General features: G+C 56.2%; 1 protein-coding gene across 4 annotated transcripts in view; it reads right to left on the reverse strand.

Annotated features, from left to right (window-relative positions):
* SH3PXD2A (SH3 and PX domains 2A) overlaps positions 1 to 19,415 on the reverse strand; it is a 248,436-nt gene that overhangs the window by 84,843 nt on the left and 144,178 nt on the right. For 3 of the 4 annotated variants that reach the window (XM_070780769.1, XM_070780766.1, XM_070780767.1), the window contains exon 6: positions 1,827 to 1,855. In XM_070780769.1, coding sequence (XP_070636870.1) covers positions 1,827 to 1,855 — 29 coding nt within the window. Of the gene's footprint in view, positions 1 to 1,826; positions 1,960 to 19,415 lie in introns of those variants that run through there. The other variant, XM_070780771.1, reaches the window with a different exon arrangement.

The raw sequence follows: 19,415 nt of genomic DNA on the forward strand, positions 1-19,415 counted from the left end.
GAAACTGAGGCAGAGAAGTCATGAAACTGGTGCCAGAATCTCAGCCCAGGCTCAACCAATCACTGCATCTCTGAGGTTCGGGGCCGGTTTCTTGGGGAGGAGGGGATGTACCTGTGTGCTAAGTCACTTTGGTCATGTCCAACTCTTTGAGACCCTATGGACCATTAGCCCTCCAGCCTTCTCTGTCCATGGGATTCTCCAGGCATGAATACTGGAATGGGTTGCCATGCCCTCCTCCAGAGGATCTTCCTAACTTAGGGATCGAACCAGCGTCTCTTAAGTCTCCTGCATTGGGAGGCGGGTTCTTCACCCCTAGCACTACTCCCAGGCTTGCCCCTCCTTCCCAGTTCCCCAACCTGGGGCTCTGGCTACAAGGGACCGGTGAGAAGACGCTGCAGTTCATGAGGCAGCCTCAGCCTCCTGTTCACGGAGGAAATGCCCTGCCGTACAGCGGTGTGCACACCTGAAACACCCCTGCCCAGGTGACAGGCATGTGTGCGCATGTGTCTCATCCCACAGCTGGACACAAGCACACATGCCAACCCACAAATGGATACATGCCAACACACTGGCACACACACCTGAACAAGTAAACATCCTCAAGAGCACACAACTATGAAACCCCACGTGAACACACACGACTCCCCCCAACACATGCCCCCTATACAGGACACATCTTTCCTCATCCCAATTAACATATAAGCAAACACGGATACACACAAACCACACTCAGAAACACACCATGCAATCACAGCTACCCCGATTCACAGCCCATCTTTCACACACAGGCATGTTCCTCTACTGATCCAGGGGTCAAAGCACCTAGACACAAGTACCTGCCCACAAGGTGAGCCGCTAATGTGAGCCATGGATTCTTCCACACTTCCCACACCCCAAGGGCCAGAACTGCCCCCCTCGGCTGTCCACCCCCACAACTCACCACCCCCATAAGTAGGAATAACACAGATCGTTCCAATCCCTTCCCTACCCGGCAACTCCCAGTACACACTCATCCCTAAATACAAGGGACCACCCTCCCCCAATTAACTGCACCGCCCACGTGCAGGTACTTGCCCAGTTCCTCCCCCGACCCCCTCTCCCCCCGCGAGAATCCTGACCCCAGAGGGCAGCGCCCAGCACACAGAGTCCAAGGACTTGCTCTGCCGCTCCCTGTCTCCACCCCCTTCGCAAACTCGGGGTGAGCCCTGGCACCTGCCGGGCCAATGCCGGGGCGGGTCAGTGTCCTACCACCTGGTCTCCGAGGGCCACCGTGCAGAGCCCCCACCCCCGCAGCGTGGACCAGGCGCTCACAGTCCGGGGAGGAGGGGCAAGGCTGCTCCTCAGGCGTTAGAAACTCACAGTCACTCGGGCACGATCCCCGCACCCCCACCCCGCAACGCCCTGCTCCTGGATCTCACCTTCTCACGGGGGAAACGCAGCATCTCTATTAACCCTTCCGTGGCTGCCGCACCGCGGTAAGGACCCAGGGAGAAATCCCAGCAGTGCCCAGCAGTCGGCCGCGCAGCCCCAGGAGGAGGATCCGGCTGCACACGTAGCGCGGATCTAGGGGGCTTAGGCCCCCCACTCTCCATGCACCCACTCCCATCAGCACCGGGGAGAACCCGAGGGACGCGGAAGGAGGAGGGGGTGCGAGTACCAGAGGTCTTAGGGGGCAGGAGCTGGGGATGGGGGCAACAGAAAGGGAGCAGGACCACGGGGCAGGCAGGCGAGGACAAGCCCCCAGAAAGTCCCCCGCAGGGTCAGAGCGGCGCGTGCACGAAGCGGGAGGGAAGGTTGGAGGGAAGAACGACCGGAGGCTCCCTTACCTGATTTCCTCTTGGAACTGCCGTAGTCTCTGAAAAAGAAGCAACAACACACAGACATGGTTAGGGTCGTGCGGGGGCGCGAGGCTGCTGCGCTGCGGCTGCAGGGCACTCGCGGGCCGCTGCTCATGTGATTCCCGCTGCCGGCGAGCCGCGCGCTCCGCAGCCGCACGCACTGCGCGCCGCGCCAGCCCGCGGGGCCCCCGCCTGCTCTGCCTCCCCTCCGGCCGCGATCGGCCCGCCCCGCCCCGCCCGGCCGTCCGCACCCCGCCCCGCCCCGCCGCGGCTCGGTGGGCCACTCGCGCCCTTTCCCAGGCACCTTCCCCCAAACTCGGATTGGGGAGGACGAGGCAGGTTTCCAAGCACTTCATTAACAGGGAAACTGAGGCCCCAGGGAGTGGTCGCTAGAGCCCAGGCCCTGCAGCGCACCGGGAGCCTGCTCCCCATTCCTGCCACACTTTCCCTCCCAGTGCTTTGACCACTCAGCCTTTAAAGTCACGATCGAAATGTTACCTCCTTCACCTGTCTTGCCTGACATCCTCCCCTTGCAGGCCCTGCAGTAATTATAGATTTGTGTGACCCTTTGAAGGAAGTCCGCCCCCACCCATGGGTCCCTGGGGTCACAATGTGCCTTGTTTCCTCCAACTGCACCCCTTGGCCAGGCAGTGGTGATGGACGAATAGGGACTGTAGGCTTAATGCTGACCTTCAGAAAGGCTCAGGCTGGGAACCGGAGGATTCAATAGGGGGTAGGCAGAGCATACTGCAGGAGAAGGCAATGGCACCCACTCCAGTACTCCTGCCTGGAAAATCCCATGGATGGAGGAGCCTGGAAGGCTGCGGTCCATGGGGTCGCTGAGGGTCGGACATGACTGAGCGACTTCACTTTCACTTTTCACTTTCATGCATTGGAGAAGGAAATGGCAACCCACTCCAGTGTTATTGCCTGGAGAATCCCAGGGACGGGGGAGCCTGGTGTCGGACGCACAGAGTCGGACACGACTGAAGTGACCTAGCAGCAGCAGCAGCAGCAGCAGAGCATACTGCCAGGTATGGTGGCTAAACTTCCAGTGAGCACTGGGTTCAAATCCTGTTGCTAGAAATAACTGCTGGAGGACCAGAAGTATGTAACAGATTGTAACCTGCCAGGCTCCTCTGTTCATGGAATTTACCAGGCAAGAATACTGGAGCAGGTTGCCATTTCCTACTCCAGCTGATCTTCCTGACCCAGGGATCGAACCTGAGTCTCCTGCATAGGCAGGCAGATTCTTACCATGTGTCACCTGGGAAGTCTGTTAACAGCTTTACCTGCCCTGGTCTGCTCCAGCCTGGAGCCTGCTCTGCCCGTGAGCAAGGAGTTAACCCAGACTCAGCCACAGGCTCCCTCCCAGTCCTGCCCCCACTGCCTTCCTGCCCCTGCTCCTGCCTTTGGCCCCTCCCTACACCCTTGCAAAAAAGTAAAATGGCTCTCTGAGGAGGCCTTACAAATTGCTGTGGAAAGAAGAGAAAAACAAAGGAGAAAAGGAAAGATATACTCATTTGAATGCAGAGTTCCAAAGAATAGCAAGGAGAGATAAGAAAGCCTTCCTCAGTGTTCAGTGCAAAGAAATAGAGGAAAACAATAGAATGGGAAAGACTAGAGATCTCTTCAAGAAAATTAGAGATACCAAGGGAACTTTTCTTGCAAAGATGGGCACAATAAAGGACAGAAATGGTATGGACCTAACAGAAGCAGAAGATATTAAGAAGAGGTGGCAAGAATACACAGAAGAACTGTACACAAAAGATCTTCACAACCCAGATGATCATGATGGTGCGATCACTCACCTAGAGCCAGACATACTGGAATTCGAAGTCAAGTGGGCCTTAGGAATCATCACCACAAACAAAGCTAGTGGAAGTGATGGAATTCCAGTTGAGCTATTTCAAATCCTGAAAGATGATGCTGTGAAAGTGCTGCACTCAATATGCCAGCAAATTTGGAAAACTCAGCAGTGGCCACAGGACTGGAAAAGGTCAGTTTTCATTCCAATCCCAAAGAAAGGCAATACCAAAGAATGTTCAAACTACCGCACAACTGCACTTATCTCACACGCTAGTAAAGTAATGCTCAAAATTCTCCAAGCCAGGCTTCAGCAATACGTGAACCGTGAACTTCCAGATGTTCAAGCTGGTTTTAGAAAAGGCAGAGGAATCCGAGATCAAATTGCCAACATCCACTGGATCATCAAAAAAGCAAGAGAGTTCCAGAAATACATCTATTTCTGCTGTATTGACTATGCCAAAGCCTTTGACTGTGTGGATCACAACAAACTGTGGAAAATTCTTGAAGAGATGGGAATACCAGATCACCTGACCTGCCTCTTGAGAAATCTGTATGCAGGTCAGGAAGCAACAGTTAGAACTGGACATGGAACAACAGACTGGTTTCAAATAGGAAAAGGAGTATGTCAGGCTGTATACTGTCACCCTGCTTATTTAACTTATATGCAGAGTACATCATGAGAAATGCTGGGCTGGAAGAAGCACAAGCTGGAATCAAGATAGCCAGGAGAAATATCAATAACCTCAGATATGCAGATGACACCACCCTTATGGCAGAAAGCGAAGAACTAAAGAGCCTCTCGATGAAAGTGAAAGAGGAGAGTGAAAAAGTTGGCTTAAAGCTCAACATTCAGAAAACTAAGATCATGGCATCCAGTCCCATCATTTCATGGGAAATAGATGGGGAAACAGCGGAAACAGTGGCAGATTTTATTTTTGGGGGGCTCGAAAATCACTGCAGATGGTGATTGCAGCCATGAAATTAAAAGATGCTTACTCCTTGGAAGGAAAGTTATGACCAACCTAGACAGCATATTAAAAAGCAGAGATATTACTTTGCCAACAAAGGTCCATCTAGTCAAGGCTATGGTTTTTCCAGTAGTCATGTATGGATGTGAGAGTTGGACTATAAAGAAAGCTGAGCGCCAAAGAACTGATGTTTTTGAACTGTGGTGTTGGAGAAGACTTTTGAGAGTCCCTTGGACTGCAAGGAGATCCAACCAGTCCATCCTAAGGGTAGATCAGTCCTAAGTGTTCACTGGAAGGACCAATGTTGAAGCTGAAACTCCAATACTTTGGCCACCTGATGTGAGGAACTGACTCATTGGAAAAGACCCTGATGCTGGGAAAGATTGAAGGCAGGAGGAGAAGGGGACGACAGAGGATGAGATGGTTGGATGGCATCACCAACTCAATGGACATGAGATTGGGTAAACTCTGGGAGTTGGTGATGGACAGGGAGGCCTGGCATGCTGCAGTCCTTAGGGTTGCAAAGAGTCGGACATGACTGAGCGACTGAACTGAATTGAACTGCACCCTTGCATCCACTGGTCCTCAGGGGAGCCTCTAAGACAGGTCTATTAAATGCTCAGGTAGGGCTGGATGGTGATCTATGTGGAGACCAGGGGAAATGCTCGTTTCCCTGGGGATCAAAGAAAATGCCAATTGCCCAGCTTCAGTCGAAGCGAACTGGTAGCTAGGTCTGCTGGCTGGAAAGAGGGAGTCTACTGGAAGAAAGGACAGCAGGTTCACTGGGAAGGGAATCACCTTCATAGACTCCCCAAGACTCCAATCCTGGGAGTCTAGGGGGTGACCTGGGCTTTGAGGCCATTTGTTAAGCTTCAAGGAGCTTTGCCTCCACAGCCTAGGATAAGCCCCTGTTTCCTAGGTTCGTAGGTTTCCCACAGAGGCCTGTGAGTAGGAATGCTGGGGCTGAGGCCCAGGAACCTCCATTTCTGATACCATCCCCTCCCCCCTCCCCACCAGCCCTCTTGTTTGAGAACCTCCTCAGTATCCCAAGCCTCTTTCAATCCTCACGTCTACACTAAGGAGGTTCTATCATCCACACCTTACAGATGAGGTTCAGCCACTGCCCAGGGTCATCCGAGCTGGGGAAGGGCTGTGGTTTATGAGCTCCCCTGCCCCCATGAAACTGCATCACGGATGGGGGATAACGGGGAACCTGCTGAATCTGTTGCCTTCAAAAGGCAGGTGGGAGAGTTCCCATTTGCCCCTGTCCCCGGCCCATCAGTCCAGGAAGGGCAGAGCCAGGGTCAGCTCTCTGGGGCAGAATGGAGATGGGGAAGACTCTGTGTAGAAGTGCCTGGCTGTGACCACTGAAGCTCTGCCATGGGGAGAATTCCCAGCGAGGAGGAGGAGAGTGTTATATGGTGGCTACCTCCAGCCCAGCAGACTTGCATCTCCCAAAGAGAAACTTTGTTTCTCAGGCCTTATTGCCGGGTAGGGCCTGAGGAAGGGCAGAGAGTGGAAGGCCAGGATCAGCTCCCCTCCCCTGCCCCACCACCTCCCAGCTGGTCCTGCAGGAGAAGCCTCTGGCCCGGGGACCACAGTGGCCCACTGCCCATCCCCTGGCGGCCAGCAGACCAGATGGGGGGCGTGGCTTCCTTGCAGTGATGGCCATTGCATTGTCCCCACTCTGTTTGTGCAGCTGCGCTGCCCATGATTCTCTTTGAGCTTGTCAACAGCCCCCAGGGGGAGACAGGCAGGTCATCACCGTGTGATGGGAGCATGTCGAGGCTCAGGAGTGGGAGACGGACATAGTTCACGGCTGCTGAGGCCGCTCTGTGCCAGGCCCCATCAGCGATTCTCAACCTGAGCATTCAACAGGGTCACCTGGGGAGCCGGAGTTACAAGTTCAGACGTGGCCCCCACCCCTGAGCTGACGAACCTAGTGTCTGCATCCTGGACGAGCCCCCAAGGCTGCCCCAGTGTTGGTTGAGAACCCCAGGCCCAGCACAGGCTCCGCTCAATCACTGAAATCCCTGTAGGCAGCAGTGGTGCCAGGGGGCACTCCAGTCCCTGTACCACAACCTCCACTGGGACTCTAGCCACCCCCAAGAAAATCTTGCTTAGTAAGAACAATGAGCTTGCGGTGCCAAAGAAGCTTCCAGACAGCCCCTGCCCGCTCCCCTCAACCCACCCCAGCCAGCCTGTCCTTCAAATAGAGGATGAGCCCTTCCCTTCAAGGACTCCTGGGTCCTGTGGTCTCCTTTTTTGGGCAGGTGAGGACAGCAAAGCTTAGAGAAGCTGGACAACATGTTCAAGGTCACACAGTGAGTAGGTGAGGCTGGGGATGGAGGCTGGGAACCTGGCCTTCTCTGGGTCAAGACCAGATGCTGCCACCAGTGGGTGCAGGGGAGGAGGGCAATGCCAGCCCTGGGGGCCTGAGAAGCACATGGGTTAATGGGGTGGAGGCTGAGGCCCTGGCATGGGAGGCCCAGGCTGGGGCTGGATGGTGGGACTGGCAGGCCTAGGACTCCTTCCACAGGGTCTGGCCTCCAGCCCGAGTAGGGGCGGCCCTAATAGGAAACCTCTTGGAGGTTTCCGGTTGGGCACCTTTTAGCAAAGCCATTTCATATTTTTAGCCATTGAATGTGCTGAGAAGCAGCTTAGATATCCAGTGGCTGGGACTCCCCCATCCCTCACATACCAGGGCATGGGGCGGGGTGGGGAGAGGCAGGGATCTCCCACCTCCTGCTGCCCTGCAATCAGTCCTGGCCTGGGCAGGACAGCAGACCCTCCGTCAGAGTCCAGTTTCTCACCAACTTGAGACCCCCTCCCCACCTCCCCTCTTGCTCAGTCCTTGCCCAGAGCTGGTGCTGACAGCCCCCACGCCCCTGGCAATTCCACTCCTGGTAGGTCACAGTCTAGCCTGCTTCCGACTTGCTGCTGAATCACCATCTCCCGCGGAGTCACAGGAAGGGAGAAAGGGAGGGGAGGCGAGGCTGGCGTCTCCCTCTAGCGCCGCCAGAAGCTAATGTAATTGAAAAGGCCTCCCAGGCTGTCCTGACACGGCTCCGTCAGGCCACTCGGCCTTCTCTGCAACTGGTCCGGGGGTGACCAAGGCCACAGTGACCAACCATCCTGGGCAAAACTGGGACACAGGACTTTCAGAGCCCAAACTGGGAAGGTCACAGACAAACCAGGATGGTTGATCACCAGATGGTGTACAGGTCAGGCCTGGCTGGAGAAAAAGGGTGGGGTTCCTCCAACCCAGCATCACACCCTTCCCTCATTTAAACAGGGGACTCCCCCTCTGCAGCCTCTGTGATATAAACAGTTCACTTAGGACGTTGCTGTCTGCAGCATGAGGGAAAGTGCTGGAAGCAGATTCCAGTTCAACTTTCTGCTACTTGCTAGCTGGGTGGTCATATTGAGCTACTTACTTCCTTTACCTCGAGAACCTCTATTTCTCTGTGTACAGAAGGAGGAGAGTAGCTATAGCAACCCGTTAGGATTTGGGGAGCAGGAGACACAGTGTTCTTAAAGAGGTCCACATGGAGCCTGGCACAGAAAATGCTACAGAAATGCTTATTTTCTCACCCCTGGCCCTGACCCCACCTCTGTTGCTACCCAAATGGCAAAGTCCTGTTTGAACTTGGACCCTGCAGAACCCCTAAAACCAAAGGCAGGGACTTCTTTTTAAGGACCCCACCACGATGCTGGCGGCACAGTACCACGCAGAGGCGAGTCCAGACTACTCTGCAGTTTCAGGCTTTCAGACACCAAACCGGCAATGGTGTCTGTCAAGTGCTGTCCACAAAGGGAAAGCCTGTTTGTACACACAATGTTTGAATAGGGCTTGTCTAGAAACAGCCACATTTTCAAGGTGACACTGATCCACAGGAATTGGCAAACTCTGGACTCATGTATTGGAAAGCATCTAACCTCCAAGGAGTGGCAAATGCTCAGAGCCCCGAACCAAGCGATGATCACGCTAAGGGCACTCAGAAAGGCCAGCTTTCCTTTTTGTTCTTTCATTTCTCTTGGTGAGACACGCTGTGCTCCTTCCCCGGACATTCCAGGGAAGGGGCTGGTGCTGGATACAGAAAAGAGGGAGAGGCTGCAGTGAGGGGGTGGGAAAGGCATTTAGCAGGTCCTGTGTCTGGGCCACCTGTTTTTGCACATGCTTCCCCTCTCTTTCTTGAACAGATATTTGCCCTGCAGTGCTCTGAAGTGGGCAGAGGTGGTGTTAATCCGTTTTATGTATGACGAGATTGAGGTCCTGAGGGCTTAAGTGGCTGGCCGGGGCTCATGAAGCTCCACTGACATCCTGACCCAGAGGGCTCCCCACGTCGAGGTCCACCGGGGACTGGGGTGCAAGGAGAGGACGCACAGGCAGGAGAAGCGGGCTCTCAATGGGGAAAGGAGGCAGCCATCCTGCCAGTGAGGGTTCCTGGAGTGAGAGGCAAAGCCAGGAAGAGCCCCCGAGACGGGAGAGACTAGGAGAGAAAGCCCAGTCAGGCGGACCGGCTGTGTGGAAGGATGCTGAGTCCCCACCCGTGGCATTCTGAGTGCTGCAGGGCTGTGCCCTTCCCTGCCTACTGCCCCTTCCCCCTGCCCTCCCCCTGCACCGTTGCTCCTGTCAGCGAGTGCCCTGGCAAAGGAGGACATGCACGCACTGCCAGCCTGATGTTCTTACCCCCTGTCTGCTGGCTGACATTGGCTGTTTGGCCCAGGATGCCTGTCTGCAGGGCTGCAGCTGCTGAGAACTGCAGGTTGCCAGATGGCTGTCGGTGACCTTGAGAGCCAAGCGGTCTTGGGGTCGTGGGTGGGACCTGGATCATTGGATCCAGGATCCAGGATCCCCTGGATCATGGGGACGGTGGTGGGGGCGGGGTGATGGTATGCAGCCCTGGCTAGGGGAGTGACGTGGAGCTCTTGAGGTGTGCGGCTATGGTTCTGACTGCTGTTACTAACCAGTAAGCACTTTGTGGCTCCTGCAGGAGGCAGCCTTGTGAAGGCCTGAGCAGGTGTGGGAGAAATACGTGACTTGTGCTTCTGGCCTGTGAGTCTGGGGTGAAATTAAGGGAACAAAAGTAGCTAGCACGGTAAGAAAGGTAACCTTCTGAGACAGCCCATGCTGAGAGTCACAGGAGAGGTTACCCACCAGGCGCAGAGGAGATAGAGATCCCAGGGCTGTAGGACATCCAAGGTGGCTTCCTGGAGGAGGAAGCTGTGAGCTGGGCCTTGGAGGAGCAGAGGAGTTTGGATCCATGGAGAGGGTAGAGAGGGGGAAAGTTCAAGAAGCAGGAACAAGGAGCTCTGAAGAGGAGGAGCTGAACTACTGGGGAGGGTTGGTGAGCAGAGGGACAGGCAGGGAAAGGCCAGGCTAGGGCCGGGGGGAGGGGGAGACCGGAGCGGGGAAGGATAGGGCTTTGAAGTCGGGCTCCCAAATCTGGAAGGTTTCAGAATGGAGGAGTGATAGGGTCAGGGCCTGGCTGGGGGAAGGCTTTTTAAGAGGCTGAGGTGGACAGCTAGGGGGCGGGCAGGAGAGGCTGCGACGACTCTGAGCCTGGATGTCCACACCCCTTCCCCACCGTCCACCCCCACCCCTGCTGATTCTGGGCCTGGCTCTGCCCTTCCGTGGCTGGTAGACCTGGGCAAGACACTTCCAGCTAGCGCTTTTTGAATGCCAGGTTGCGACCCACGAGCGAGTTCTGAAACCAACTCGGTGCGTCCCCACCAGCATGTTTAAAAGGTAAAACAGCCATCTCCAAACTTTTGGACCCCAGGGACTGGTTTTGTGGAAGACAGTGTTTCCATCGACAGGCAGTGGGGGACAGGGGGTGTCTGCCACTCACCTCCTGTTGCGCAGCCTGGGGGTGGGTGTGGGTGGTGGGTGGGTTGGAGACCCCTGAGGTAGAAGAGGCAAAATGATCTTGTCACCCAGAGCTAAGATGAAATACGATTCGGTGAACCTTGGCTTCAGATGTCTGTCTACTCATCCCCTTGTCTGTCTGTATTGGATGGTGATGTGAAATTTCTGATCATGGCAGAAAAAGGTTTAGAAACACCAACCAATTCTCAAGCCCTCAGTTTCCCCATCCATGTAAGGGGGCCTCTCTGACTGTCCTCAGGAGCTGTTAACTCTTCTTCGTAAAGCCAAGACACTGAGACAGCAAATGTGGCTCCAGAGGCCGAACGAGGAGGATCTGGAGAGCTACAGCTTTCTACCCCGCGGAGCCCCAGCTGGGCTTCTGTGCTGGCTTTTGAGAGCCCTTGCACGGAATGGTGTTGAGGGGCAGCGACCTCTAGGGAAGACAGACGGGGGTTGGCGGGGGGCATGAAGCTGTTCTTTGCCCCCATGTGTGCCCTGGTCTAAATCATGGCACTGAGGGCCCTTGTGTCCAACAAGAATCCATCCTTTCTCCGCAGGGCCTGTTTGCTCCAGGGTTCTGAGAATGGGCCCCATTGTGCCATGTGGACAGTCCAGAGAGGCCGGAATTCCTGCCCCAGGCGAAAAAGCTGAATTCCTGGGGAGGGAAGAGGTCCCCCCCCAACCCCAGGCTGTGTCCCAGAGCGGCCCATGCCAGGCGATCGCAGACCCAGAAACCTCCAAGGTCTTGTGCTAGTCACTCGAACGCCCCAGAGGGTCTCTGCTGCTGCTCTGTCCACAGCAGAAGGACAAAGCCCCATCTGTCTGTCTGTCTCCTCAGGAAGACCGGACTCACCACTCTGGCAAAGGCCCTGAGCATGTCTCCAGCCCAGGGACGACTCCAGGCCTCCAGCAGAGGGTTGGGAGTGTGAGCGGGCTCGAGCCTGGTCCAGATGGCACTTTGTGACAGAGGCAAGTTTCTTAACCTCTCTGTATCGTCATTTGTCAAAAGGGATGAAATTAGAGCCTACATCTGCCTTGTTGTGGGGATTACCTGGGATCATGCTCAAAGCTCTTAGAGTGGCATCGGGCATGTGGGGCCTGGCCAACAGCCTGGGTTCACGAGAGGGGCTGGGTTTGGAGTGTGGGCAGCAGCCAGGGTGGAGGAAGTGTTGCCTGGCCCCTCACCAGCATGGGCTTTGGAGGAGCCTGGCTCTGTTGTCCATGGTGCCAGCTCAGGACCGGGAAAACAAAGAGTGTGTGTACTCCCGGGTATCCCACCCAGATGTGACTGCTTGCAGTCTGTGGAGGAGAGGCAGAGTGGGGAACGGTGAAGGGGCAGAGTCTGTGATGGGGTTCCACCATGACATCCCCGGAGAGAAGGGCAAGGAGGGTCTTCCATGTTTGGAGGCCTTCCCTGTCTCTCTCCAAGTGCATTTGTCTATCCATCCATCCATCCATCTATCCATCCATTCACCCACTCATCCGTCAGTGTCTTAACTGAGCAGTTACTAGGGACACAGCCTTGCATCTGAGCAGAAGTGGTGGGAAGCACAGTTCTGCCCTCACAGGCCATACCATCTAGTTGGAGACACAAGACAAAAACCCAGCAAAAGAAAACATGCAAGTCACCCTGTGATTAGGTGCTACAAGGCCTGGTCAAAAGGACATGTTGTGGGGATCTTCCCTGGAAAAGGGAGGTCAGAGTGGGTTGAGGTGGGTGGGGAGGTCTACCCGGAAGGGGAAAGCCTACAGCTACCTGTGAAAGATGGATATTTAGAAAGAGCAGAAGCAGGAAGGAAAGCTGGAGTGGAAGGGATGATGTGAGCAAAGATGCAGGGATAGGAACGGATGTGGGATCCTGCATGTGTGTGTGTGTATGTGTGTGAGCATGTGGCCTCTGGGAGGCTGAATGCCTGGGGGGACAGGACATGCAGCTGGGGCTGGACCGCAAGCCAAGGAAAGTGGCTCAGACTTTAGAAGAAGGAACCCAGAGGCGATGTTTGTAACAAAAGACTTTCCCCTGGACAGCGGTGACACCAGCTCTGAGACTGAGAACTGGGTTCCCACCTGGTTCTGGTTCTCCCTGTTCAGGGAGCAGGATGGGGACTTCTTCAGGAGACAGAGACAGCTCCCAAGCTGCCATGGCCCTGACTGCAGAGGTGCATTGTTTTTGTGTGTGTGTGCGTGTGTGACAGACACCGGGGGCCCACTGCTGAGTACACCTCCGGCTTGCTCCTTGGCTGTGGGCCCCGCACTCCCCAGCCCTGGTCTAATTTGGAGCCGAGGTTGGAAAGTTGGGAGCTTGGGCCAATGGCTTCCTGCTTCCCACGGAGGCCCAGGAGCCCGTCCAAGGCCCAGCTGTGCCTGTTCCTACCTTGGCCGCTGTGGGAAAGAATGCTCAGAGGAGGGCCCCGAGCCTCTCGCAGGCGCCTGGCCCACCTGCACAGCCTAGGAGGGCAGGGGGTCTCGGAGCCTGCATGGTCACCTGAGACAGCGAGAGAACCGTCTCCCAGGCTTTCCAGAACTCTGTATCACAAATGTGTGAACACCGCGCACTCAGCCGGGCCCGGCCCCGTGACAGCTGCTTGATGTTGTTCCTGGGGCAGGTGCCTTAGGCCCCTTTTACAGATGAAGCTCAGACCGCTTAAGTAACTTGCCTGGTGCCACACGGCTAGCAACGAGGAAGCACAGCCGCAAACTCATGGTTGTCTGGGCCCACAGGAATCACTCGCACCTCCAGCCGTCTCTAGTTTCTCACAACCTTCCACGGCCTGGGGAGGGCCAGCTTGTCCAGAAAGCCCACTGATTTTTGACCTCCGATGGCCCCGAGTGTCCCAGTTTGGCCCCCGACACCTAGTACTGCCCTACCTGGAGCTGCCTGATGGAATTCCCTGTGATCACTGATGGAAAGGGCACCCGCAGTGCCCAGTACGGTGGCCACCGTAGCTGTCGAGCACTTAGGAGCTGCCTAATGTGATCCAAGAACTAATTATTATTATTTTTTTGACCACGCCATATAGTTTATGGGATTTTATAGTTTACGGGATTCCCTGACCCGGAACTGAACCCAGGCCCTGGCATTGAAAGCCCATTAGCCTAACCATCAGGGGACTCCCCAAGAACTAAATTTCTAACCTTGAAAAAGTGAAAGTGTTAGTCACTCAGTTGTGTCCAGATCTTTGCGACCCCATGGACTGTAGCCCGCCAGGCTCCTCTCTCTGTGGGATTCTCCAGGCAAGAATGCTGGAGTCGGTTGCCATGTCCTTTTCCAGGGGATCTTCCCAACCCAGGGATTGAAGCTGGGTCTCCCAGATTGCAGGCAGATTCTTTACCATTTGAGCAACCTAATTAAAATTAAAGACACCAAGCTGGACCACCCAGCGTGGGGTTCACGAGACCTAGGGGACAGCAGCCCTGTCTGTGCCTCAGTTTCCTTGACTGAAATAATCAGGGTGCTAGACTGGGCCCCACATGACTTCTGCCCAGAGGCTTCCAGCTCCTGGCCCCGGCCAGGCCAGGGTCCTCCTAGCTGCTGGAGGGGCAGCCTGGGAGCCGAGTACTGGCTTCCCGCTCCAGCCCTCCCCCAACCAGCCTTCCTGTCAGCACCGAACCTGCTCTCTCTCCTCTGGGTCAGCCTGGCTCCACTACAGCAAAGTCACCATTCAGCAGGACAGCCAAGGCAGCTCCCAGTGGGCCAGCCCTGGGCCACCTCCTCCAGCCTCTGTGTATACTGACGTCACCAACAAGTCCCCGGAGGCCCTGGAGCAGGCGGGAGCCCTCGGACCCCAGGGCATGGTGGGAAATGGGAGGGGGAATGGAGGGAGGGGGTCAGGCCACCCCACCCCGAGTGAGGCCTTCCTCTCCAAGGCGGGAGGGAGAGGCGTACTATTATTGCTACTGCTATTGGTATTATCTGTTATCTGTTATATTGTTATTATTATTGTTATTGGGCTTCCCTGGTGGCTCAGAAGTTAAAGCGTCTGCCTGCAATGCAGGAGACCTGGGTTCGATCCCTGGGTCGGGAAGATCCCCCGGAGAAGGAAATGGCAACCCACTCCAGTATTCTTGCCTGGAGAATCCCATGGACGGAGGAACCTGGTGGGCTACAGTCCATAGGGTCGCAAAGAGTTGGACGCGACTTCACTTTCACCACGGCTGACAAGAATGTCATGTTTTTCCAAGCATTCACATTATGCCAGGTACCAAACTAAGCTCGTGACACACATCAGCTCATTTGACCCTCATGTGTGGTAGGTTCTCTTATTTCTCCCACTTTACAGAAGAGAAATGGAGGATCAGAGAGGGCATGTCACTTGCCCAAGGTAACACAGCATGCGAGCCCAAGTGGCCTTAGTCTAGCACTCAGATCATTCAGCATCTTGTGGTCGATAAGGACACCTATAAAATTCAGCCAGATAAGCTAGTTAGGAGTAGGTGGGAAGAGCAAAGCAAAACGAAGCTACAGAGCCAGAAATACCAAAAGGCCACCAAGTTCTAGACACTCTGTTATCACAGCCTCAGCTCGGTGTGAGCACAGCTGTGAGGAAGAGGAAGCCCGACGTGACCCGTGGCGAGCGTTCATGACCGCCTGGGCTTGGAGGCACAGTGGTTTCTGATCCTCAAGGCCCCTCATCTGCTGCCCAGGCCACGTGCCCTGCCACTTCTCGGAGGCTCTGCAGCTGAAGTGAGCCTTCAGGGCTCCGCGGAGCCAGGACGGCCTGGCTGCGTCTGGGGCCAGCTGACAGTGTCCACAGAGGCTGCTTCTCTCAAGGGAGCGTCCCTAAGTTCTGGGGACCGTGACATTGAGCTGACACTGTCCTGGGCTCTGCCTCCCTCTCTGACTTTTCTCTTCTTTCCCTCCTCCAGCGCCCGGCCCAGTGCTGATTCCCGACACCCCCAAACCCAGCCTACCACGGCACCCTCTCTTCTCCTTTGTAGCTCTTACTATTAATACCTGCGCTGCTTCCTCGCCCCCACTGTAGGCTCCTTGAGGCAGGAACTGTGATGTCGCTCCAGGCCTCGCACAGGGCTGGGCACCGCTGGCGTTTGCTAAGTGAGTGGGCACAGAGCCCTGACGACTGGCAACCGGGCTAAGGGCTGCTGGCTGGTTCTGAGGGACTGGCCCGAGCTGTGCTGTGATCCTGAGTTGTCCCGCAGGCAGATCGTGGGTCTCTGCCCTCCCCTCCAGTAAAGCCCAGTGGAAAATGCCACTTCCTTCAGGAGGTCTTCCCCGATAATTATAGATGGGTTAGAATCGTGTGGACAGAGGAGTCTGGCAGGCTCCAGTCCATGGGGTCACAAAGAGTTGGACACAACTGAGTGACTACCACCACCCCCCCACACACACAGAGCAAGCGCGGGTGTTAGTTTGTGTAAAATACAAGAGGGCTAGAGCAGTCTCGATGGGCAGAGCCCGCCCGTGCCTCAGTGCGTTTTCTGTCCGCTGACGAGGATGGCCTGGGCCTCCCGTGCTCTGTCCTCTGTCTGGGCCATCATCCCGCCAAGTGCGTCTCTCTCCTCCCCCACCTGGCCACAGCATCTCACCACCTCCTTTGCCGTGTCCCCTGAGAACAAGGTCACGTGTGAGCTCAGAACTACCATCTGGGCACGGTTTGATGTGCTCTGGGCTTCCCTAGTGGCTCAGATGGGACAGAAACTGCCTGCAATGCGGGAGACCTGGGTTCAATCCCTGGGTTGGGAAGATCCCCTGGAGAAGGGAACAGCAACCCACTCCAGTACTCTTGCCTGGAGGATCCCACGGACAGAGGAGCCTGGCGGACTATAGTCCATGGCGTCTCAAAGAGTCGGACACGACTGAGCGACTAACACCTTCACTACTTTCCTCTTGATGTGCTTCAGACACATCATTTCAAGTGCCATTCTAAGAAGAAGCTTCTATCATTAGCCCCATTGTCAAGATGGGGAAATTGAGGCACAAAGAGCTCAGATCTGAACTGGGTGTCGGCTCACTCCTAAGCCTTTTCCATCTTTTCCATCACCATCTTTTCAGTCTCTTCTGGTCTTCTCATGCCACACCCACCCCCCCCAAACCCCCACCCCTGCCTAACGCCCCTGCTTGGAAGCCTCCCTCAGCCCAGATGTCTCCCTCCCAATCTGTCTCTGAACCCTCCCCCAGCATCCAAGTCCAGGCGGAGGCCTGGCTCACTCTGGTGGCCTTCCCTGCCCACCTCGCGCCCCCTCCCTGCAGGGGGGCTAGCTAGCTCCCTCTCCAAGTTCCCCTTGCCCTCCTGGTATGAGCATCTACACCCAGCCTGCTTGGCCATCTCATACTCAATGACTGTCCCAGGTGTACTGGCCAGGCCCGCCCTGCTAGGAAGAGGGCTGCAGGGGACTGGCCCCTCCTCACAGGCCCTCCTGAGTGTTTAGCCAGGGTGGCCCTCAGGCATGAAGCAGACTTACAGTCATGGTCATCTCCACTCTGCTTCCAGAACCTCAGTGCTTAGCGACACAGGGCCTAGTCCCGGAGCCCACAGCCGGGGTGGGGTGGTGCTCGCCCACCTTCCCTGCAGCTGCTCTTTCCTGTGATTGATTCCCTGCAGCAGCTCCACCGTCCAAAGCAAGAATGTGCCAGCGCCTCTTCGGTGCCAGGACTTGAGCTAAGTCCCGGAGACGGTGGAGGACAGGGAAGCCTTGGCGTGCTGCAGTCCATGGGGTCGCCAAGAGCTGGATACAACTTGGCGACTGAAAGACAATTATGTGCCAGGCCCTGGGGCTTGCAGCATTGAGTAAGACAGGACTCATCCCCCGCCCCAGGGAGGACAATGAACAACTGGATAAAGCCAAGTGATAAACTGGGTTAAGAGCTCTGAAGAAAGGGATAAGGATGCTAAAGTGGAGAAAGAAAGAAAGGGAGGGCTCTTGAGGAAGAGAGGATTAAAGGAGAACCTGAGGGCAGATGCAAAGGCTGGGGCAGGGGAAAGGGGCTGGGGAGAGGGAGGGGGCTGGGGAGGGGTAGGAGGTGTGGGAAGGGGAGGGAGCTGGGGAGGGGGAGGGGCCTGGGGAGGGGGAGGGGCCTGGGGAGGGGCAGGAGGTGCGGGAAGGGGAGGGGCTGGAGAAGGGGAGGGGGCTGGGGCAGGGGAGGAGGTTGGGGCAGGGGAGGGAGCTGTGGCTGGAACAGAGACCAAGCCTTCCCAGTGACAGGCCACAGGGACACTCCCGGAAGTACTCCTAAGCACAGGGAAGACCATGTGGCCTTCAGGGAAGGCCTTCAGGGAAGCTGTGTCCCCTGCTGTTTGGAGGTGGGTTGCGGGAGGGCACACAGGAGAAGGGAGCACCTGAGGAAGGCCCGGCAGTGGGTCCCAGCACCCAGGGTAGCTGTGCTGATGCTTCACTTGCAGCTGCTTGGCCTCTCCCGCCTCTCCTCACTCCCTCGCTGGTCTCTTCTCCCAAATAAGTTGCCTGGGCTCAGTCCTCTCCTCAGATCTACTGCTGGAGGATTCGGAACCAAGACTTCCATCTCCCTCTGCTCCCCCTCCCCACCTGCCCACCACGATTCCTGTGGCCACAACCCTGCCCTGCGTGGACACACAGCGGTGGCATGTGCCATGAGCCAGCAGGGGGTGACCCGTGCCCCCGGACCCCGAGGCGCCCGCCCTTGGCATCGCGGGGCCCTGTGGGCTTCCCAGGTGCCCGCTCCTGCTTGTGGCGGGGGCCGGGGCACTCCTGGCTCTTAAGCTTGAATTCTTTGGCTTGGCAGGCGCAGCCTTCTCTAATCAGGAGCCCGCCTCTGCCTAATTAAATCAGACCTGACTACAGCCCAGATCCCACTTCTCCAGCTATTCCAAGCAGGCCAGCAGCTGGTCCCTCCTCCCTGTCCCTCAGCCAGGCCCCGATTTAAGTCTGCACAAGGACCTCCAGGTGTCCTTCTGCACCAGCACTCAGGAAGCTCTGGAAATCAGCTGGGGGAGTTTCTGAGCGATGGAAAAAACACTGGGCTCTGGGTCAGAAACCCTGGTGCCAATCCAGTTTCTCTGGGTGACCTCAGGGAAGCCACGCCCCGCTCTGGGCTGCAGAACCTCAGTGCAAAGTGCGTGGGGGCTGGGCCAGAGGGTGTCGGTGTAACACTGGGCTCTGAAGGCTGGGACTGCGGGCAACCTTCCCCTCCTGCCTCTGTGGATGCAGCCAGGGATGTCCAAGCAGTCTCTCCCATCCTGGCTGCATGCATGGAGAGGCAGGAGGGGCCTCACCCAACAGCCTGTATAGAGAGAGCCTCTGGCCGTGTGTCCTGGGTTGGGAGCAGGGAGTTCACAATGACTTAGGATTCAAGCTATGTTTTTTCTAGTAATCATACATGGATGTGGGAGTTGGACCATAAAGAAGGCTGAGCACCAAAGAATTGATGCTTTCAAACTGTGGTGCTAAAGAAGACTCTTGAGAGTCCCTTGGACTGCAAGGAGATCAAACCAGTCAATCCTAAAGGAAATCAACCCTGAATATTCATTGGAAGGACTGATGCTGAAGCTTCAATACTTTGGCCACCTGATGCGAAGAACTGACTCATTGGAAAAGACCCTGATGCTGGGAGGGATTGAGGGCAGGAGGAGAAGGGGGACGAGATGGTTGGATGGCATCACCGACTCAATGGACATGAGTTGGAGCAAACTCCAGGAGTTGGTGAAGGACAGGAAAGCCTGGCGTGTTGCAGTCCATGGGGTCACAAAGAGTCGGACACGACTGACAACCAGGTGCCTGGCTGGAGAGGCTTAGTCAGGGACTGGGGTCACAGCTACTGCCCTCAAGGTCAAAGTCAAGCCTCAGTTTGGTTGGGGGAAAGGAGACCTGCTTTTTTGATGCTCCCAGAGCCAGCCTCACTGTGACCATCCTGAAAGGGGAGCTGGGCAGCACCCCTCCTCTGAGGTCTGACCCCAAAGCAGGAGGCCCTCAGTGGACACGGGCTGGACTGGCCCT

The sequence above is a fragment of the Bos indicus genome, chromosome 26 (assembly GCF_029378745.1).
Source record: "Bos indicus isolate NIAB-ARS_2022 breed Sahiwal x Tharparkar chromosome 26, NIAB-ARS_B.indTharparkar_mat_pri_1.0, whole genome shotgun sequence".
NCBI classification, from domain to species: domain Eukaryota; kingdom Metazoa; phylum Chordata; class Mammalia; order Artiodactyla; family Bovidae; genus Bos; species Bos indicus.